At 43.7% G+C, this 22,885-nt stretch overlaps 2 protein-coding genes and 1 long non-coding RNA gene across 4 annotated transcripts; 1 reads left to right on the top strand and 2 right to left on the bottom strand.

Moving 5' to 3' along the window:
- Positions 1–2,150: 2,150 nt before the first annotated feature.
- On the bottom strand, positions 2,151–6,535 carry LOC139062859 (lysophospholipid acyltransferase 2-like). The gene is made up of 12 exons (XM_070544521.1): positions 6,255–6,535; positions 6,099–6,176; positions 5,840–5,935; positions 5,703–5,758; positions 5,573–5,627; positions 5,040–5,223; positions 4,483–4,669; positions 4,303–4,406; positions 4,153–4,217; positions 3,918–4,050; positions 3,218–3,369; positions 2,151–2,908 (listed from the first exon to the last, which is right to left on the bottom strand). Exons 1-12 carry the CDS (start codon positions 6,428–6,430, stop codon positions 2,737–2,739), a joined length of 1,458 nt encoding a protein of 485 aa, XP_070400622.1. The 5' UTR covers positions 6,431–6,535; the 3' UTR covers positions 2,151–2,736.
- A 6,077-nt stretch (positions 6,536–12,612) lies between these two features.
- LOC129165318 (uncharacterized) lies at positions 12,613–18,799 on the bottom strand. 2 transcript variants are annotated; one of them, XR_008564693.2, is made up of 3 exons: positions 17,697–18,799; positions 17,406–17,604; positions 12,613–15,937 (listed from the first exon to the last, which is right to left on the bottom strand). It is a non-coding gene; the product is annotated as an uncharacterized lncRNA (long non-coding RNA). The 2 variants fall into 2 exon arrangements; XR_011519245.1 differs by having other exon boundaries at positions 17,406–18,799.
- Positions 18,800–21,043: 2,244 nt separating this feature from the next.
- On the top strand, positions 21,044–21,633 carry LOC129165460 (SRY-related protein AES4-like). Its single transcript, XM_070544530.1, has one exon. The coding sequence runs from the start codon at positions 21,044–21,046 to the stop codon at positions 21,401–21,403; it is 360 nt and encodes a 119-aa protein (XP_070400631.1). The 3' UTR covers positions 21,404–21,633.
- Positions 21,634–22,885: the final 1,252 nt, after the last annotated feature.

Raw genomic sequence — 22,885 nt, forward strand, 5'->3', positions numbered from 1 at the left:
CACTTCTGCCTAACCCTGTCAAAATAAAAGTTTAAACGACCATTTCCGGTAAAACGATAACTCTCACCAATGATGTTTATTTCGATGTTCGTTTTTGTAAATTGTAGTGTCTGGGAACTAAACTTATTTTCAATCAAGTCATGATTAAAAAAATAAAAAATTAGAACAAAACTAAGTTAGTAGGCTAGTAAATACTGTAAAACGTGGCTTCTAGTTTAAAATAATTGTCAAATTCACTCTTTACGTGCTTTGTTGGAACAGTCCACAGCTCAATCTCATAATCTGAAGGTCATGAGTCAGAGCCTCTAGTTTACCTTTGGTAAACCAGTCAGAAACTCTAATCAGTTCTGCTGTTTACACACCTCTCTCTTCTGTTCAAGACACTCAAAAGATATTTAATCTCATTCCTTTGTTCCTGATTTAAAACAAGAATATCCTGAAAGTGTTTTGTGAATTTTAATTTTCTGCATTATTATTATTGTTGAGCTGTGTGTGTGTGTGTGTGTGTGTGTGTGTGTGTGTGTGTACCTTTTCTTCTTTTGCAACATGTTTGTATTAAAACACAATAAACATTCACTTAAAGTATTTAAAAAAACAACATTTATTCACATTTACAAAAATCAAACATGAAGTCCAAACAAACAATTATCAACCCTACAGATGGGTGGACGGTTTCCCATCCCAATGTCACATTTATCCACAGATTCATCCTCACATCTTCAACCTGGAGTCATGGAGGGAAGCCAACAGTAGAAGTACTAATGTAAAACATACAGCTATATCTAGATCGTTTGGTTTAGTAAAGATAAGAAGAAAAAGACTCAAAAACACTGATGGGAAGTACAACACCAGAGCCACGTAATACTAACAGTTGTCAAGAGAAAAGCTAAATTAAATAACTCAAATCTGAAGTTTGTCTGAAAATAGCATTTACAGGTGCTAGAGAGCAAACTGTCCACCGCAGATCTCAACTGGATTAGCTGGATCAGCTGTTAGCTAATCAGCCTAAAACAAACGTCTGCAGCTAAACGAAACTACTGGTTATCACGGTTGAACTGCTGAAGAAGAGACACATTTCTCTTGTTAGTAAAAATAAACAGATTTATATTCCTAAACAGTTTTCTGTGGTAACATGTAAAGCAGCCAAGAATTATGGAGTTAATTTAGTTTTTTATTAATCATTCAAAAAAGTAATTTCAACAAAAGATAAAGTTAAAACAAAATAATGAAAAATGGAATGCAAAAAAAAAAAAGAATTAAGTTTACCTTTAAACTTTTATGTCTATTTAAAGCTGAATTAGAAATCAAACCATTTTCTATCAGAGTCAGAAAGTTTTATTTTCAAAAGGAAAAAATATATTTTCAAAACCTGAACATTTTGCTTGTGCATCTCCATTCTTTGCTCTCAAAACCTTTTAGTTGTTGTCACGTTGTACAAACGTAAATGTTCCTCTACCGTTCGTAATGTTACGTCTTTAACCTTTGTGCTGGCGGACCAGCCCTTAGCTGGTAATAACAGACTGGTGACATCAGCCAATGAAGACAGGCCTTTCATCTTCCACAAAAAGGCCTCGCCCACAACCTTGTTTGCAGTTTTTTAGAATTTGGTTTCCTTTTTTTTTTTTTTTTTCAGTTTTGGTACTTTTTTGTAATTAATAAAGAAACAAAATTAACTCCATAGAAATGAAACATGAGGTGTTTTATATTTTAATCTTTAAATGCTTCCAGATGTTTTTGTTAGTCGCTCCTTTTTCACACTAGAATAAACACCTCCGACTGTTTTCCTGTGTTGGATTTTAGTGACCATGGAAAAAAGTGTTTAACACAAGTTATATTTTTGAGCTAAGTTTCATCAAATCCAGTAAGAAGGTCTTCTGACACACATCCAGCTGGAATGCTGAGAGTATTATCCAGATGTTTGTAATAATATCAGAGGATTAGGTGGGGTTTGAAGTTTTATGGAGTTATTTAAATGCTTTAATCTGTAGAGCCTAACCACCAAACCCCACACCCCCATCAAAGCCATGATCACTGCCTTCAGAATAAATTTCAAAATAAAAGCAGCCAATACTTGATGATTGTTCTCATGGAGAAGAAACGTGATCTGTGCAGCATCACAGTTCACATTAGAAAGTTAGATCTGGGTTTCAGGCAAAATTCTGCCAAGATAAAATCACACAAACCTGAACTGTAAACTCACCGAGGCGACTTCTAACAAGCAGCATTTCGCTTTTCTGGTGCAACTCATAAGAACTAAGGTGACTGAGTGGAACAATAATTGGCACTTTTCTTTAAAAGGAACTTTTTTAAATACTCTGAAGTTTAAACGAGTCAGACTTTTATTTAATGATCCAGCTGTTTTATACACATGTGGTTTCGTTTTAACTGCGTTGATCAGCAGGTTTCTGACCGGAGGAAGATGGAGTCAGTTCAACACCATGGCAGTGTAGCTCTTACCGATCACACACAGCTGCTCCGTGTAAACTCACGTTATTTATTTTCTCCAATGGCAGATTTTTCCTGAATCTGTCAGTTCTGGCAGTCAAGCTTCCTCTGAAAAAAAAAAACGACCCAGGACCTGCTTCATCCTCACCTCCTCTGAATCCAAATAAAACCGTTTTGGCCGTTGTGTTTCTGTACCTAATTCAGCAGGAAGGTCACTGGGCCTGTTTGGCTCCTCGTCCTTCCACACAAGTCCATGAAAAATGAAGTAACGGCTGACTTTTGACCTCCGTCTCATGATGCTTTTTCTTTCTGTGCGTAGGTGCCGTCTGCAGCCTCCAGTGTCTTCTGGACCGCATCCTGAGGACTGCTTTCCTGCTGCACTTTGAGGCGCAGGTGTTTGGGTTTGACGGGCATCGCCACTGCCAGGAGGATGCAGAGGATGTGGAGGCTGAAGTACCACGACCTGCAGAGCAAGCAGCTTGGTTAGAGTTCATAAACCCAGTTAGACCGGGTTACAGAAGTCAGAATAAAATAAAAGCTGATGGGTTCATATCTGAGTTCAGACTGGCTCAATCTCAGTGAAACACACATAAACCCGAGGCAAATGTCAGCAGATCCCATGAATCTGATCTCAATCATAATTTAAAGGAATCAGATGACGACTGACCAAAGGACACATGAGCAACACCTGACAGGAATGAGTTGGACTCAACCTGAAACCCACCAAGTCTGAGCCTAATGACAGGTGATTTACCTGCACTGCTGCACTGACCTGTAAAACTTTAAAGATGGACACACAGACAACAGGACAAAAGGAACCACAGTGTAGCAGATGGCGATCTGAGTGGCCGCCCAAGTGATGACATCATACACCAATTTATGGGTGGCAGACTGAAGGAAGTACGGCCGGACTTTGTGACGGACCTACGGGGAAAAACACGTAGTTTCAATTGGCAACAATAAACGTACTTCATCCATCCATCCATCCACTCATCTAATCACATCCATCCATCTAATCACATCCATCCATCCATCTAATCACATCCATCCATCTAATCACATCCATCCATCCATCTAGTCACATCCATCCATCTAATCACATCCATCCATCCATCCATCTAATCACATCCATCCATCCATCTAGTCACATCCATCCATCTAATCACATCCATCCATCCATCCAATCACATCTTTTCATCCATCCATCCTTCCATCCATCCATCATCCATCCATCCACCCATCCAATCACATCCATCCATCAATCCATCCATCTAATTACATCCATCCATCCATCCATCCATCCAATCACATCTTTCCATCCATCCCACCAGCCACATTCATCCATCCATCCAATCACATCTTTCCATCCATCCATCCATCCATCTAATGACATCCATCCATCCAATCACATCTTTCCATCCATCCATCCATCCATCCATCCATCCATCCATCCATCCAGTATTCCAGCTCACCGCTCTGGCAGCCAGTGTGACCACGATGCCGGTGATGAAGGTGAGGTAGTATCCTGGATAGGCGCCGTGCCACATGGCCGACAGGATGAAGGTAGCTGCTGTTGGGTGGTAGGGACATCGCTCATAACACACCCTGTTTACCAAAGGTTAAAGGTCAGCCTAAAGCAAAATTCATTCATAGTTCATCAGGAAAAGACAGACATGTTTGTTTGTGTTTTAAAGCCTTTGGACGAACCGTTTGAGCCAGTGTACTGTCTGAATGTTCCAATTATCCAGGAAAACTTTGAAACTGGTGGCAAACTGGAACAAAGCCAGAGTCTAATCAGTCAGACTGAAACTTTAAATGTGTTAAGGAGAAGTGTCCCTCATTCACCCAAAGCCCTACCTCAATGTTCAGGATCCTCAGGTTGGAGATGAGGTCCCAGCGGGGAACGCCGTTACTGTCGTAACCATTAAAACCAAAACCAGCCGCGTTGTTGATGGCGTCAGCTGTTCAGTGGGACAAACTCAGGTTAGACTAAAATCAAACAAGTCACCAGGTAACCAGGTAAAGGTGACTACCCACCGAGCGTCCACACAAAATAGTACTTTGGTCTGGTGGTCACCATGGACAGGTAGCACACCTGAGCGTAGAACGGTGTGTTGGCAATGAAGTCGTCGTCAATGTTACGTTCTACGGGGAAAACTTTACACACCGACAGAAAAACCAGGAGGCAGAAGAAGGAGGTGGCCACTTTACGGACAACCTCCATCTGAGGAGACACACATTTAGTCTTGTTTAAGTTTCCATTGTAGCCGAAATCAAACTTTTTATCTGTATTTTTACAAAATAAAAGACCTGCGGCATCGCTAAAGCTTTTATTTTAATCAGTTGTCCTCTTTAACTTCTTATAAAGCTGAACCTTAAAATCCAACATGGCTGCCGCACAAACAGGAAGTGGTGCTTGTTCTATGGGTTTTCTTTGTCTTGGCCCTTGAAGACTTGTTTTTCAGACGTGTAAGACTTGACTTTCCCATCAAAGACGGTTTGACTTGGTCTTGGCTTTCAAGGACATGAACTTAACCCAACAGAACAAGGAACATCCCTGCTGTTATCGTTTAGGGACCAAAGCAGCAACCTACGTTTGGCGAAGGCTCGTCCAGCCTCAGCTGGCTCTTGGACTTCCTGTCGGCCTCCTGGTCTCGGTGGCGACGAGGGTCTCCCTCGATGAAGGCGATGTAGTCGTTATAGGAGCACGTGGGTCCGGCCAGAATTCCCATGAAGTTACAGTTGTAGCTAAAATACTCCAGCAGGCTCGGCATTCGCCTGAACACACACACACACACGCATGCACACACACACGTACGCACACACAAACACACATGCACCCACGTACGCACACATGCACACACACACACACACACACACACACAGACACAGACACACACGCACCCACGCGCACACATACGCACACACAAACACACACGCACGCACGCACATGCGTGCACACAGACACACACACACACGCACACACACACACGCACACACACACGCGCGCACACACACACACACACATCTAGATCAAGGTGAAGTGTCTGAAACGCTGCAGAACAGAGATAAAATCCTTTGGGAACAAAACTGCTTCAATCTCAGCTTCAAACACGATGGAACAAACCTTACGGCTAAAATCTTCTGTCCGGCTGTCAGATGTTCCTCTTTCCGAGCCATCCCTGTGAGGAAAACAGACACATTTACATTCCACAGCTCTGCGCGTCGACCATCAACCCGCTCCAGCTCTGGCCTACCATCATGGATCTCAAACGCCAGGCTGGTGATCTTCTGAGTTATCACCATCATGGGTCTGAAAGGAAACACCACTTTCACCTTTCACCTTCACCAACTTTCACTACAGATGATCTAAAGTGAGTGATGTGGGTTTTACCCGGTGAAGTCGGCTGAGTACATGCCATAGTCGAAGACGTAAACCCGAGTGATCTGGCACAGACTCAGGTAACTGAGGGCCACCACCAGGCAGTACCTGCAGGAACAGGAGGTCAGACTGAGTTCCTGACCATCATGAGTCAACGTCAGCCTGTGCACCTGGCTGCATCTCCTGAAGTCTAGCAGGAAGCTCTAAGGATTCACACCAAGTCCACATTGGTCAGAAGGTTTCTGGAGTTCTACCGAATAAGGAATCTCACTTGTGCATGTGCTCGACTCCGGTCACGATCATGATTCCGTAGGTGAGTCCACTCTGAAACAGGAAGTGAAGCGAGTACCTGGAAATCAGGAAGGAGCAGAGTCAAACCAGGAGCTTTTTAACCCTGGTGAGACGGAAGTATCACATTCAGGTTTACCAGCCAAAGCAGAACATGGCAAAGTAGAGTCCCAGTACGGTGGCCACCACGTGTCGGATGAAGGGACTGGATTTACTGGGATGGAGGAAGAGACGGAACCAGAAGGCTGAGATCAGAGCGCAGAGCTGACACACCACAAAGTTCACCTGCAGACAACGTAGAGGGAACAGAGACATCAGGGCGGGATGGGTTCGTCTCAGAGGGAGGAGGATGAGGAAGACTGTCCAGTCATCTCCGGTTTCATCCAACAGCTGCTTTAACCTTGTCTTTGATACAAAAGCTGAATGAATTTGATTTAAACTCCTCCAGAAAGCCAGAAGAACGTATCGATGCAAAAACACTTTAAAGATTTCTGGACTGTCTGGCTGCAGGGGAGAAAATCAGACACAATCCACGGTCAGATCTGGACCTTTGGACAGAACTGAGCTAAAATCTGCTTTATGAGTCGGTTTTCTGATGTTTGTGTTCCATTAACGACATTCCGGACATCCCAGACGCAGCAGGTCAGAGACCCAAACCGGTTGGAGGAGGTTTGTCCAGCTGGGTGGCTGATTTAGGTCCGCAGCTGGATCCAGCTGTTTTGTGAGACAACACCTGGAGAACTGGTACCAAAAACATGTCTGTTTGGGTTTTTTTAATAAGAAAAGTACAAAACTGAAAACGGAAAATAGTTTGACAAGGATTAAAAAGCTCTTCATCTCTGAAATCCTCAAAAAGTCACAATAATAAACAAAAAGTTAAAAATTTAACTGAACTCAGAGACGAGTTTGTCTAGATTAGAGATGGCCGCCGGCTAGCACCCGCAAACACAAGGCTGTTAATTAATGCTGAATGGCCTGAATTATAGCGCCTTCTGGAGTCCTGGAACCCCCCAAGACACTTTACAAACCCAATTAGTCATTCACCCATTCACACGCTGGTGGAGATGAGCTACAATGTAGCCACAGCTGCCCTGGGGCACTGACGGGGGTGAGGATGCTGAGTACTGGTGCCACTCTCTAAATGTTTTGCCCAAGGAAACAACAGCAGCATTCACCGATTAGACCCGGGATCAAACCTGCAACCTTCTGGTTACTGGACAACCTGCTCTACCTCCTGAGCTGCCGCTGTCCCATGAGTAGATGAGTCGGTTTTAATGAGTCGGTGAGTTTAAAGGAGTCCACTGAGTCCACTGATCTCAGGCTCAGGGGGAGAGAATTCCAGAGTCTGGGGGCCACAGCAGCAAATGGTCTGTCACCTTTGACCTTTAGCCTGGTGCTGCACAACCAGTAGGCTTTGATCACTTGACCTCAGGGACCTGCTGGGGGTGTAGGGACTAAGAAGATCACCAGTATAAGATGGTGCTTGTCCATGTAAGGCCCTATAGACCAGAACCAGGATCTTGAAATGAACCCTGAAGTTGACTGGCAGCCAGTGAAGCTGGAGGAGAAGTGGGGTGATGTGGGTGTGTTTGGAGGACTTGGTCAGAAGCCGAGCACAGGCATTCTGAACCACCTGTAGACGGTTGTAACGTGAGGAAATATGGGTTTTCTGTCACAATGGTGGTGTTGGACTCAGCTGTGTCAAAGCTGGGCCGCTGAGAACTTTCACCCACAGATTAAGACCTGAACGCCAGCGAGTCTGGGAGGAAACCATAACATCTGCCACCTGCAGTCTACCAGAAGATGTGTTTACATGAGTTGTACCCAGACCAAGTCAAAACATAAAGTTTAAACTTCTTTTTCTTGATTTTAATGTTAAAGTAACCATTATCATTTTGCTCATTATAAATGTGATTAATCAAATGAATGACTATTTAGCTTTGGGGTAATTATAATGGTTTAATGAATCCATTCTTAAATAATGTTGAATGTTTGGTACTGACCTTCACACTCAAGCACACAAACATTCACACACACCTTCCCACAGTAAAATCCAGACACATTTGATGACGCACATGTTTTGCTTTGAGAAGAGAAAGGTTTTTGGTAAGCTTCAGTCTTTTGAGGCAGTTCGTGTTGGACAACGAGAGAGAACAGACCTGAAAACCAAAGGGGGGGCAGAGCCTGTTGGCTCGTTCTTCCCCCCTTCTCTCACGCTGTTTCTGCCACGCAGGCAGAATAGCTGAACCGCAACTTCTAACGAAGACTCATTACCGAGTCTTTTGATTTCTGAGTGAATTAACTTAAGAAAGCGCATCGATAAAACGCTCTACCATCCACGTGTACCGAGGGCAACTCTGGACCGGTTCCGTTCGACACCTATGTCTCCTGTCAGCCGCCGGTGTCATCTGGATGAACCACAACATCCTCCACGGCCCGGATCCGAAAGAGGGTCCACAAGAGTTCGGTGAGACAGAGCACGGTTTTAGCGTTTGATGCAGTTCTCTGATAAGACCTAAGTTTATCCAAACCATCACTTCACTCAGACACCTGTTTCTTCTTGAAGCAAAATCAGACTCACACACGCATTCATGTCACAACATTCTCAATCTTCATAAATTCACCAGAAGGTCTATTTGAGCAAGCACAGCATATAAACTGTTAAAAGATTGTCCCACAAAGTTGCCAATGTGATTGTTATTTCCTGTTTGTCAATTTTCAAAATCATTAGTTTAATTTGAAGAATTAAAACTTTTAATCCTTCAAACTTGTTTCCTCATTGAACTGAAACACAGACACTCAGATATTATCGGCAGTTTATGGATGAAAACAACCTTTGAGGCTTCTGAACAATATAAAATTTGGTTATTGATTTATTAAAATTAATATTCCGAATTAATACGTAGCATGGTTTCTCTTTCATAAAAGAGCATAAATCCATAACGCTACACGGTTCAGGGAGGTTCTGCTCAGACACGTGAAAAGAGAGTTACAGTAGTCTAAGCGTGAGGAGATGAAGGTGTGGAGCACAGTCTCAAGTTCAGAGCGAGACAGAATGGGACTCAGCTTAGCAATGTTCCTGAGATGGAAGAAGGAAGAGTGAACAAGAGAACTGACATGAGAATCCAGGGTGAGAGCTGGGTCAAAGGTCACGCCAAGATTCCAGACAGAAGGTTTGGTGTGAGAAGCAAGCTGACCAACAGTCTCTGACTTTGGGAACCAGCTTGTCTGGGGCACAGATGAGGATCTCAGTCGTATCTTCATTCAGCTGTAGAAAGCTCCCAGCCATCCAGGTTTTGCTAGAGTCTAAGCAGGTGTGTAACAGCTGCAGCATAGACATCTCATGGGGCTTAAAGGAGATGTACAGTTGGATGTCATCTGCATAAAGATGGTAGGAGATTCCTTTGAAGGAGCTCAGGATGTGCTGAAGAGGAAGCAGATAGAGGAGGAAGAGCAGAGGCCCCAGCACAGAACCTTGTGGGACACCATGGGTAAGGGAGGTGGTGGAGGACCTAAACTTGGAGACGGCCACAGAAAAGAAACGCTCAGAAAGATCAGAGGATAACCACTCCAGAGCAGTTCCTGATAGGCCTATCCGTCTCTCAGCCTCTCCAGTAGCAGGTGATGGTCAACAGTGTCAAAGGCTGCAGTCAGGTCCAGCAGGACCAGAGCAGAACAGTCCCCTGCATCACTGTGAGTCAGAAGGTCATTAGAGACCCTAAGAAGAGCTGTTTCAGTAGAATGAGCTCTACGAAAACCTGACTGGAAGCAATCATAGATGTTATGTTCATCAAGAGCAGCTGTGAGTTGTTTAGCCACAACCTTCTCCAAGATCTTCGAGATGAACGGAAGTTTAGAGATGGGTCTGAAGCTGCTATGGAGAGAGGGGTCAAGACTCGGTTTTTTAAGAAGCGGGTGGATTACAGCGTTCTTAAAGTAAGCAGGGACCTGACCAGAGACCAGAGAAGCATTAATTATAGAGAGCACGCTGGGACCGATGGACTGAAAAGCACTTTTAAACAAAGATGAGGGTAAGATGTGGAGGGGGCATGCAGAGGTCTTCATAGAGTTAACTAGTTTGGTTAACTCTAGTAAAGAAACAGGAGCAAAGCTATCTAGGATGATGGGCCTGGTTGGAGTCGGGAGAGGCAGCGCTAAGGCTAAAGGAGAGATGCTAGATCTAACCTTACTGACTTTGTCCACAAAGAAAGACAGAAAGTTCTCACAGGCTGCAACAGAGTGGATGGAGGCTGTAGGAGAGGCAGGAGAGACGATAATAATAGTCAGGATATAAAAATATCTTGCCTCTGATCAGCTCAGGCTAGGAATCTACTTGCTTTTTAACCTCATAGTGACACAGGCCACAGCCTGCGTTGTGATTTTAACATCATTGTGTTTCCATACATTAGTGACAGCGAGTTAGCAGAAGGCTTGTTTTTATTAAACATTCATGTCTGCTGTTGGTGATGATGATGATGATGATGATGATGATGATGATGATGATGATGATGATGATGATGAAGAACCTTATGTTGCGTTCAGGAGCATCTGATCTGTCCGTAATCTGAAGCGATGTGTGTGTGTGTGTGTGTGTGTGTGTGTGTGTGTGTGTGTGTGTGTGTGTGTGTGTGTGTGTGTGCGTGTGCGTGTGCGTGTGCATGTGTGTGTGTGTGTGTGTGAGTGAGTGATTACTCAGCTGACACTCGGCAAGAACGTCGGACCCAGACAGAGCTGGGATTAACGAGGTTTGATGGTTCTGAGGAGGTTTCTGATGGACCCAGAAGGATCTGAGCTGTGAGAGCAGCTCGTTAATTCCTAAAGAAATCCATTTTATGACTTCTTAACGGAGCTGTTTAACAAACGCTGGACTGTATCTTCTGAGGAGAGAATTTTCTTTCCCATAAGCTCCTTTGGTTATACTGCACCAGACAACAGGAATAACAAACACATTTAAAGAATTTTGATTTAACATTATTGTTTTTATATGTTCATCAAAACAAAACAGAATAAAACTAATTAAACGAAGCATTTAACTGAACTAAACCCTGAGTAAAAGTTTTAATCTGACTCTGATTTTCTCTAATCCGTTTGGATCAGGACTTCCACAGACTTCCTCAAGGACTTTCTCTTTGGATTTTAGCTGATTTTTCTCAGAGTTTTGGTGCAGAAATGGGCTGCATAACTCAAGGGGTGAGCCAGAGTTGTGTGCAGGCATCAGGCTGTCTGGGACCAGCACAAACACAACCTGCTAAAGGGTCTCGGGTCCTGGTTCTGGACCCTGGCTGTTCCATGAGCGGGTTGGAAAAGCAACGTGTCGTCAGACGTTGCCAGGCCAAACTACCACGTGATCCACCTGAACGGCCACAAGTCTGGCTCCCAGCCAATCAGAGCACAGCATAGTGTCCCTTTAATTAAACTGATTGAACTAATAACCCGATTATTCAAACTGTCGAAACATTAAAACAAGAAACTAAAATCACAGCAGCAAAAGGCTTTAAATAGCTAAGCTAAGCTAACTGTAGCATCAGATGCCATCCATCCATCATCCATTTAGGCCAACTTCCTGTTGGACTAAACACCTTCAGCTCATGTGAGCAAAGGTCAAGGTTCAAACTGGTTTTCACGACTGTTTTGAAACATGCTGAATACTGTGTTAACGAAAAAGTGATCCAAAACAATAATTTAAAAAAAGTCAAATGAGAAAAGGTGTGGCTTATCAGACGGGCAGAAGTGATGATGTAATTGTTTGACTCCGCCCACCTGATTGACCTGGTCAGTTATGAAAATCGGATTCACATTACTTTTTAAATTATTCTGGTTTAGAACAACACCAGTTTCATAGGACTACATTTATTTTAAGTTGAGAATTCTTATTCAGGAAGTAAAAAACCCCATATGGATGACCTGTTGCTGTGATGGTGAGTTCAAAGACTTGGGCCACTTCTCAGTACCCAAGGACGCACTACAATGTTCTTGGCAAGTACAGCAGAAAACCTGTTCCACCGAATACGGGAGGAGCAGAACCGGCGTCATGGCAAAAAGTGCAGCTTGTTGCTATGGTTACAAAAATAACCATAAAAAAATAAAAGTCTAGTTTGTCCCTTAAATAACAACATAACAATGAACACTATATTTACATATTTTGTCCACTTCTTATCTAAACTGATGAAGTACCAGCCTTTCCTGCTGTTAAACGAAGAAAAAAACTTATTTTTCATCAAAACAGAGCTATGCTCTTATTTTGATAGTTGGCTAGCTTATTAGCATTTTGAGGGAGGTGAAAAGTCTGAAAAAAACACATACACACACACAATTATTTACAATAACAGCCAACTTTATATTTCTTTATCTGTATTTCTGATACAAAACAAGTTATTAGCGTTCTGCTCTGGTGTTGGGAGTATAGTGGTTTGTGAAACAATGCATTATGGGATACTTTGCTGTTCCAAGTCAGAAAGGCTGCATTGATTCATTCTAACGGGCGGTGTGTGTGTGTGTGTGTGTGTGTGTGTGTGTGTGTGTGTGTGTGTGTGTGTGTGTGTGTGTGTGTGTGTGTGTGTGTGTGTGTGTGTGCGTGCGCGTGCTCTGTCTTCTCGATCCCCAGTGAGTCATGGAGGATGGCTGCTTATACTGAGCCGGGATTCTCTGGAGGTTTCTTCCTGTTAAAAGGGAGTTTTCCTCTCCACTGTCGCTTTATGCTTGCTTAGTATGAGGATTGCTGTAAAGTCACTGTCACTAGTCAGTGACTCGATGCAATTTGCTGGGTTCCTTATATAGGAAACATAATTTCTGATTGGCTTAATGAACTGACCTGAATTGGAATGTTTATTATGTGAAGTGCCTTGAGACGACTCTTGTCGTGATTTGGCGCTATATAAATAAACTTGAATTGAATTTAATTGAATAAATAAATAAATAAATAAATAAATAAATACATACATAAAAATAAACAGGATTTCTTTGACACTCTTTCATTAATTATTAACTCTACACACCAATAGAGTTTGTTTTGTTTACTTTTGTGTCCAAAATGAATAAATTTATTTAAAAACCCGTTTCTGTGCCTTCGCTAATCCAGAAATGATCTTCACCCTGAAAACCGGTTGAAAGATGATCCAGAATATTCTGATTTTAATCCTGTGTTTTGGGTCAATTGCTGCTTTGAGTGCTAATCTCAGTCTGTTCCAGATTAATCTTTAGTTTAAAATGCTGATTTAATCGCTGAACGTTAGTTCTGATGATTTTAATCCTGGTGAATTAAGAACTGAAAATGTTAAACCCAAATTCAGATTTTCCAGGTGAAACTGGACTAAACACCAAATCTATTCCTTATTTTCCTCCCTGAGGCCAGATTTGTTGTTTTCATTTAGAGCAGCTTTGAGTAAATCCTCCTCAGAAATCTTCCTGTCTTCATTCCTATACGGTCTAATCTGACGCCTCGGCTGCTCATTGGGATTCGGTCACTCGCTCCTCGGAGCTGCTGCCGCTCCTAATCTCAACCGGACCTCGGTCCAGTTGGCAGAATCAAAAGGAGACGGGCCGATTCATCAGAGGCTCAAGCGGTGATGCCGTCCCAGCTCTGACGCGTCCTGTTTGGACGTCGTCTCAGCCGATTGTCCCGGCCTGAGTCACACCGGCTTGATGTCCTTGTCTTCACTCTAAGGGACACTGTCCTGATTACTGCCATCTGAGACGTCTCAGAAAAGTGATGGAGGCATCAAATTTTTTTAAAGACTCAAACCGAAACAAAAAGATGAAAAAGTTCTGTTAGGATTTTTTAAGCAGAAGTTCTTTAGACCTGTTTTAGTTTTAGGTCAGAAGGTCCAATCCTGGTCCTGGAGGGCCGGTATCCAGCAGGTTTTAGTTTTAACCCCGCTTCAACACACCTCTCTTCAATCTGAAGGCTCTGCAGAGCCTGATGAGCTGCTGCACAGGTGATTCAACCACTGAATCTAGTGTGTTGGAGCAGAGAAACCACTAAAACGTGCTCCAGGACCAGGATTGGGAACCCCTATTTTAAGTGGATAAAGATGTCCTGCATCTCAGGCAGCTCAGGTTTCGTATTAATCATATTGTATCGCTGTCAGGGCGATACGATACGATATCTGGTATTTGATTGTGTCGTATTAATCGCATTTTCTGGGTTTCGTCAAACATCAGCAATAAGAAACTATATAAAAGCGTGTTTGTGTGCATCTAAGCTAATATCTGTGTGTGTGTGTGTGTGTGTGTGTGTGTGTGTGTGTGTGTGTGTGTGTGTGTGTGTGTGTGTGTGTGTGTGTGTGTGTGTGTGTGTGTGTGTGTGTGTGTCTTTGGTTCTGATGATGTTTTTAACTCATCACCAGAAATCTCTGCATCAGCTGATTTGATGCTAAACTGCAAATCTGTGAGTCGGTTAAGAACGAACCTGTTGTTTGTGTTTTTAGTCAATTATTGACAATAAAAAAGATGTAGAAACAAATTAAACAAAATAAATTGAACAAAAACAACAGAAGCAGTTCAGTGAATAAACCAGAAGCTGAAAAGTTGTGTTTCAGATTTGGTGGAATCCTCTTTGCTCCAGAGGGGATTAGTTAGGATTAGATCAATGTTTCATACTGGTGAAACTAAACCAGTAAACTAGAGTAACCGGGTCTGGAGCTGATCGGACCTTCATGTGAGGCTGGAAGTTTCAGGTCCAGACTCAGCAGGGATCAGGAATGACATGCCCCTCCCCCCCACTGACGGGAAGGAGGCAACATGGCTGAATCCCAGCACTCTAATTTCCCTCTGAGATTAATAAAGTATTATTGAATTGAATTGAAACATCAAGGATGTTTGATCTGTTTCTTTATTCTTACAAATGTAACTCAGGTTCATAGGGGGAATTAGTGTTAGATTAGATTAGATTAGATTAGATTAGATTAGATTAGATTAGATTAGATTAGATTAGATTAGATTAGATTAGATTAGATTAGATTAGAATGGTTAAAAACACACTAACATGTTTAATCCCATTTTAAGGCAGAAGAAGGTTAACCCTATCACTCACCCCCACAAAAGCAACAAAATCTGTTAGGGAAGCTTCCTGAACAGCCTCTGTTCTGAGAAATAGCTTCTTCAGGACAGATACACTAATGGCTAAATATGTTTCTGTCATCCTAAATCAGCTCCAATCTTAGTTTCATTGAGGCTGGTCTTACTCATAATTCTAAACCATCAGATCAAAGGAGTCAGTCCATCACCACCTGCTGGTGTTCTCATTATCAACAAGAATAAATAAACATTTTTATTGGAATTTTCCATTTTTAGTGTTTCAATATTTTCTGCATTAATCAGCTGGAGGTTTGTGGCGAATAAACAGTTGCTGAGTTTAGGTTTTCCTACTGTAAGTAAAATAGGTGTTTAACAACCTGTGTAAATGCATACTGCAAACACACACACACACACACAAATAAACACACACACACACACACACAAACAAACACACACACACACACACACAAATAAACACACACACACACACACACACACACACAAACAAACACACACACACACACACACACACACACACAAACACACAAACAAACACACACACACACACACACACACATTTTTTCCTGCATCAGTCCCATCATAAGTCCACATCCACATGGACTTCTGTCAGTGTCTCCAGCAGCTGCTGAGGTAACTCCTAATCCAGGTGTGAAGATCTGTGCCATGATGTCACTTGAACCCCGGGGACATGGCTGTAACACACTTTGGCTGCACTCAGACTAGTCGTTAGCTCATCTGAAGGATGTAGACTCCACTTCTTCAAACAGAGGCTGTTCAGGAAGCCATCTACCGTGAGTTAAATAAAAAAACAAAAACACATTTTAGGAAGGAGATTCCTGCAAGTTCCAGAGCAGCCGTCCCTAACGACTGATGAGGTCACATGACAACTCATCATCAACCAAAGTGGAGGATAAGAACTTTCCACATGATATAATGCACCAAGGCTCCTCCTAGTGTGTGTGTGTTAGTGCACACACACACACACACACACACACACACACACACACACACACACACACACACACACACACACACACACACACACACACACACACACACACACACATGTAACACACGTGTACACAAACAGTAAACATTCACATATGGGCCCCCCACCCCCACCCCCACCATCTTGTAGCTGGTACTGAATTTCAATGAACATCCATAATGCATGATGGGGCCCGTTTCCGTGGCAACATAAATCCAATGTTACACCAAAACCCAGCCCAACCCCCAGCTGGTGCTGAGACATAATTGGTTGTCACGGAAACCGACTTCCTCTGGATTCTCCTTATGGGGGAGGCACATCCATCACACACACACACACACACACACACACACACACACACACACACACACACACACACACACACACACACACACACACACACACGCACTGTGACCCCTACCACTAATCAGCTCCACAGCTCCCAGTGTGATGCTGGAGGAGGCGAATCGAGTCTCTTTTCACCTTTGAGATGAAAACACTGATTTGTTTTGTTGTTTTAATTATTAATACGTTTAATATTAGAAGAGTTTGTTGTTCAATTTAGCATTTATTACATTTTATTTACATTTTCCATCATGTGAGTTTGACCTTTGCCCTCATCACACTGAGCAGCTCTGCATTCCACTTCTGTCAGATTTTTGTATTTGTTTTTGACCTCTGGGTCAACCCGGGACACGCTGGTCTGCGTCCCATCAGAGTGGAGGGTGGAGGTGGCTGAGGAGAGGACATGGTCCTGCTGGACCTCTCAGATGCTTAATAAGGTTTTGCTACAAAACAGCTAAGCTTACATCCCATCATTTCATCCACTGTCTGTTATCTTGTCCAACCACCACTCATCATAATTTGTCATGTGTGATCATTAGTTTAGAAAACAGTGTTAAATCCATCTTTATAAACTATATCCTGACTCGGTCTGAATTAATATGAAGTGGGTGTTCCCTAAATAGTCCAAAGAACCTGAGGTAATATTAAATCAAATATTCAAAGACCAATAAGATTGATAATTCTTGTTTATGTGGAATATCACATCTTATTGGTCATTTAACAAAACTGTAGCTAATCCATCACGCTACAAAGCTGACCAAGAGAGTCTCTGACTTTGGGAACAGTCTGGGGCACAGATGAGGATCTCAGACAAACACTGGAGCTCTGATTTTCATCTGTACAGAAGAAACGCTTTAACCCTTCCTGACTTGTTCCAGCTGTGACCTGCAGATGTTTACCGGTGATCAGTAGCAAACTCACCTGAATACAGCTGAAGGCATCGACCACAAGCTGAGTTTTGTAAACTCAGGAGGAGAAACGTTGGTGGATGTTTCCCCTCCAGCTGGGAGGAATCAGAGTTTCCTTAGGAGCTGGGTGGATTCTAATACTGCGTCTGAGGGAACATCAGAGCACACCTGGAGGTCTGCTGAGGGCTCCAGATGCAGATCCTGGAATCAGACTGATGAGGAAGTCGGAAAGTCAGAATATGGAGCCTAAACACAAAACATGTGAAGGTCATCATGGTGATTTTCACAAACTCATATGCTTTACCTGATGCAGCATTCCAGTGAGAAGAATCCTCAGCAGGAACAAGAATGTGTAGCTGCAGATATGGAATTCAACCCCCTCGTCAGCGTGATGCTTTTATTGTGAAGTTTCACGTGAATATTTCTACTTTGTTTGGTTGAAGTTTTATCAGCCAGCACTCATAAACTTCGGTTGCCATGGTAACCATTGGCCGGCAGCTTCCTGTTTCCACCTGAAGAGTTTTCACCTCAGCGGTCTGACCTTTGACCTCTCACAACAACAGCTGCATTCCTGAGTAACGGCTCAGTTCACATATGTGAATGGACACACACACTCACACACTCCCTATGGTTGCTGTGGCAGCAGTGATTGTCTCAGCAGCAGCAGTTTGTTTTTATTTGTATATTTTAGCAGCAGATAGCTAAAAGCTTCCAACTGAATTTGGCTGGTTTTCACTAACAAAAAGTTTCTGCAGGACAAATTCCTATGAATTAACGTCGGCATCAAGACTGATTCATACTGACACTGCTCCAGCATGCCGGATCTGTTGGATCGCCATGATGCGACATCGTATGGGCAATCCAACACTGTTGGACTGTCGGTTGAAGTCGAGCTATATTTTCTAAACATCCGATGGCCGCGTTGTATGCTGGACGTCTGTTATTGGTCAGCCAAACAACCCAACGTCGTTTTCGGCACGACATAGCTTCCCTTAAAAAATGCAAACAGTGCGATGGTTGACAATGCAATGGACGGACACTCCACCGACACCTCTTCCTTCATCATTCTCGCTGTGCTCTAATAACAGTTGTTGTTCCTCTAGCTCAGGGATTGCCTAAGTGTGGTGCGCGCACCCCTGGGGGTGCGAGAGCTGCCGCTAGGGGGTGCGCGAGATGAAAAGTGTAATGGCTGCGGAGCTCAGAGAAGTCTGTCATATGTCACCATTAGCGTAGCCAGAAACTCATTTGTGGGTGGGCCAAAGAAAAAGTAAGTGGGCCCAATAAATTTACTTGAAAACAAGTATATTTTGCATGTGTGTGTGTGTGTGTGTCCTCCGCATGTGCCCTAGCTTCATAATAATAATGCGCCGAGCTTCAGCACTCTGGCCTGCGCACGCTGTCAGTAGCAAGATATATATATATATATATATATATATATATATATATATATATATATATATATATATATATATATATATATATATATATATAGCCATGCCCTGATGTGGGGGCTGGGGGGTGCGTCAACATGGTCGGGACATAGAAGGGGGTGCGTGGCTAAATAAGTTTGGGAACCGCTGCTAGCTCAAGCAGCTCCTGCTCAATAAAATAATTTGCTCTGTGTCTGTGTCGTCCATCTTTTCGCGAGTGTATGTGCGTCGTAAATGGTAAATAGTAGTAGGGCAGACACGTCACTACAAGAAAATGCACACCTGCATAGGAAAGTGCCCTCTGTTGTTTTGGCGGAGAAGTTCTTTGCAACAGTGTCGGGCCAGTATGAATACAGAGGAGATACGACGCTGCAGCAGCGGGGGCACAAATGTGCCTTTGCTTAAGCATGAATCATGCTTAAGGCCTGAAACCGGACCTGAGATGCACCGACCTCCAGCTGATCGTCTGGAGACTTGACTCTGTGGCAGCAGGACTCTTGCAGAAGTTCTTACAGCTTTGTCTTTGACCCATTCTGCCCCTTCATGTCTGATGGGTGAAGTTGAAACAATGTCTGATGCTGTGGAGTCGTTGTCGTCGTCTTCCTCCGCTTATCCAGGTCCGGTTCGCGGGGGCAGCATCCCAACTAGGGAGCTCCAGACCATCCTCTCCTCGACCACCTCCACCAGCTCCTCCGGCAGGACCCCAAGGCGTTCCCTGACCAGATTTGAGATGTAACCTCTCCAACGTGTCCTGGGTCGACCCGGGGGCCTCCTGCCGGCAGGACATGCCCGAAACACCTCCCCGGGGAGGCGTCCAGGAGGAATCCTGACCAGATGCCCAAACCACCTCAACTGGCTCCTTTCGATCCGGAGGAGCAGCGGTTCTACTCCGAGTCCCTCCCGAATGTCCGAGCTCCTCACCCTATCTCTAAGGCTGAGCCCGGCCACCCTACGGAGGAAACTCATTTCGGCCGCTTGTATCCGCGATCTCGTTCTTTCGGTCATTACCCAAAGCTCATGACCATAGGTGAGGACTGGGACGTAGATCGACCGGTAAATCGAGAGCCTGGCTTTCTGGCTCAGCTCCCCCTTCACCACGACAGATCGGCTCAGCGTCCGCATCACTGCAGACGCCGAACCAATCCGCCTGTCAATCTCCCGATCCCTCCTACCCTCACTCGTGAACAAGACCCCGAGATACTTAAACTCCTCCACTTGAGGTAGGACCTCTCCCCCGACCCGGAGTTGTCAAGCCAACCTTTTTCTGGTCGAGAACCATGGTCTCAGATTTGGAGGTGCTGATCCTCATCCCAGCCGCTTCACACTCGGCCGCGAACCTACCCAGCAAGAGCTGAAGGTCAGAGCTGTGGAGTCCCCTTTTCAGATGTAAAACTGCTGTTTTGTGATGCAGCAGCACTGAACTCATCTCTGAATTTATCTCTACATTCTGGTCTGGCTGGACGCCCTCTGTTGGCCGACAGGACTCAGGAGGCTCCAGACAGGAAACACCACAGGGCCTATAATAAACACGTATGTAGGCTTATCTGGAACCCTGAAATCCACCTTAGCCCTTAAACTCCCTGGAGGTCTCGTGCTCGTCCTCCAGGAAAACCCCAGCCTCAATCAGAAATTTCCCAGAAGGTCATTGCTGCTTTAATGTAAACGTGTCACATTACAAACTGTTTTATTATCTTTCTATTTATTCTGTTTGTGTTTTACTCAAGGAGTCAAATTCAGATTAATTAGTGTTGAATATTGTTTAACATCAAAAGTATGAGTCTAATTTTTTTAATTCATGACCTCTTAAACATCCAGGGTGCTGAAACATCCCTGCTCACAACTTCAGTTCGATTAAGATGCAAGAACTGTTTTGATTATGTTCACTAGACTCCAATAAAATCAGCTCGGAGCCTGTAATTATTTCATTTTTGTAAATTACGGACAGTATGCAGGAAGAGTTCGGAGCTCTGATTGGCTGAGACAGGTGAAGGGGGAAGGATGTTTGAATCAAAGTGGGCAGTGATTGGCTAAAATGACAAGCGTCGCGCGCACGGTCATCCTGTTAATTAGATACCGGTTGGAGAGTTTCGGCAGCAGAGTCGAGATGCGGACGGCCTGAGAGGAGCAGCTCTGCTCGAACCGAGTTAGAAGAAGCGGACGGAACCGGAGCATCAGCGGAGGGTCTTTTCAAGTCGTCCGTGATATAAAGAGGGTTCTCGCAATGGTTCAGCAAACGGAGCACGTAGGGGTCATCGCCGAGTCTCGCGGGGCTGCTGACCCCAAGGAGCGCGAGCCGCTGGCGGTGTCGGCGCGCGCCCATGTGCCGCTGAAGCCGAACTGGTGTAAAACGGCTTCGGGTCACATCAAACGGCCCATGAACGCCTTCATGGTCTGGTCCAAGATCGAGAGGAGGAAGATCATGGAGCAGTCGCCGGACATGCACAACGCGGAGATCTCCAAGCGGCTCGGGAAGCGCTGGAAGATGCTGAAAGACACCGAGAAGGTCCCGTTCATACGGGAGGCGGAGCGGCTCCGGTGTTCTGATAAAACGTCCTACTTTGACAAAACGTCCTACCCGTAGGATAATTTTACGGTGTCCTCTGATAAAACATCCTACTTTGACAAAACGTCCTACTGTACGTAATTTATGCACATTTCTGCTGCCAAACAATAATTCCAGCACAAATTTAAGTAGGTATGACAGTTTACCACTTAACTTTGCCCATCAGAGTATGTTTGTAGCTGATTTTCATGAAGCCAGTACGGTTTGACACTTCTTTTTACCCATTAAAGTGTGCTTGTAGGTCATATTCACAAAGGTAGCATGTTTTGGCACATAATTCTTATGCTTCTAGTTTATAATAACAAAGGTAGCATGCTTTGGCACTTGTTTGTAGAAGCAGTCTGCATGCCAAGGTGCTTAAGTTATACAGCTGTCACCATTGAAGTGATTGGAACACCTGACTATATAAACTTTGACAATGAACTCACTCCATTATAGTTACAGTATATATTTACTGAATATATTTACAGATACATATATTTGACATTTATAGATCCAACAGAACACAGGGACAAAGAACTGAAAAAGAAATTTAATGTCAACTGTCATACCAAACCAGTAAAATCTGGAACACACTGCATTTAGCGTTTTGTGTGTGTCAGTGTGTCCTCCGATTGGAGATGAATGAAACTCATGAAAAATCTTCCTGGCATCATCCATGGTTTTTACTACTCTTCTGGTTCCAACAAAGAGTTCTCCATCTGCAGTAAAACAATATATATTTAGAATTTAATGTAACCACATATATGAATTGTTAGGATTAACAATAAATTACTGACCCTTTTGTTTGAATTTTGAGGCATATCTTCTGAGGTTTTGCCTCTGAGCCTTGTCATATCCTGAAGGGTAGGAGCCCGCAGAAATGAATGTGTACATCTCTTCCCACTTCTCCATATCTATGAATGTAAGTAGACATTTTCTTCTGAGCTTCAATATGTGCAGTTAACAATGCAAATAATTTAACTTATTAAATAGCGACATTACCGAAACAGCCTTAAAACACTGAAGCTGCGGATTCAGAAGTGTTGTCCAAATACCACATGTCCAGTAACCACAGCAGACTTAACCAAAGCTGCAAATTCGACAGTTTTGTGCAGAAAGCAGATAGCGACTTTACTTTAATATTGACAAACAATCACAAAGGCTTAAATAAATCAATAAAAAGTACTAATACTTAACTACTTACCTATTTTCCTGCAAATCTGACAACGGAGTAGCATGAAATCACAGCCGGATGCGTTTTGCTTTCCTTTTTGTGTTGTGCGCATGCGCAGGAACGACGGGTAGGACGGTTTACGGGGTAGGAGAAATTCCCGGAACACCGGCGGAACGTTATTGTAGTAGTTGAGGTAGGAAACTACTTCATGACGCCTCTAGGGGGAGCCAGTGCTCCATTCTGGTAGTACTGTTTAGCTAGGTCTGGGGCACTTCATTCATGTGTGTGTAACGTAAGCTGTGGTGCTTCGGTGTGATGAGAATCAACGAGGTTCAACCAAGACC

This window comes from Nothobranchius furzeri, chromosome 2 (assembly GCF_043380555.1).
Source record: "Nothobranchius furzeri strain GRZ-AD chromosome 2, NfurGRZ-RIMD1, whole genome shotgun sequence".
Classification (NCBI taxonomy): Eukaryota; Metazoa; Chordata; class Actinopteri; order Cyprinodontiformes; family Nothobranchiidae; genus Nothobranchius; species Nothobranchius furzeri.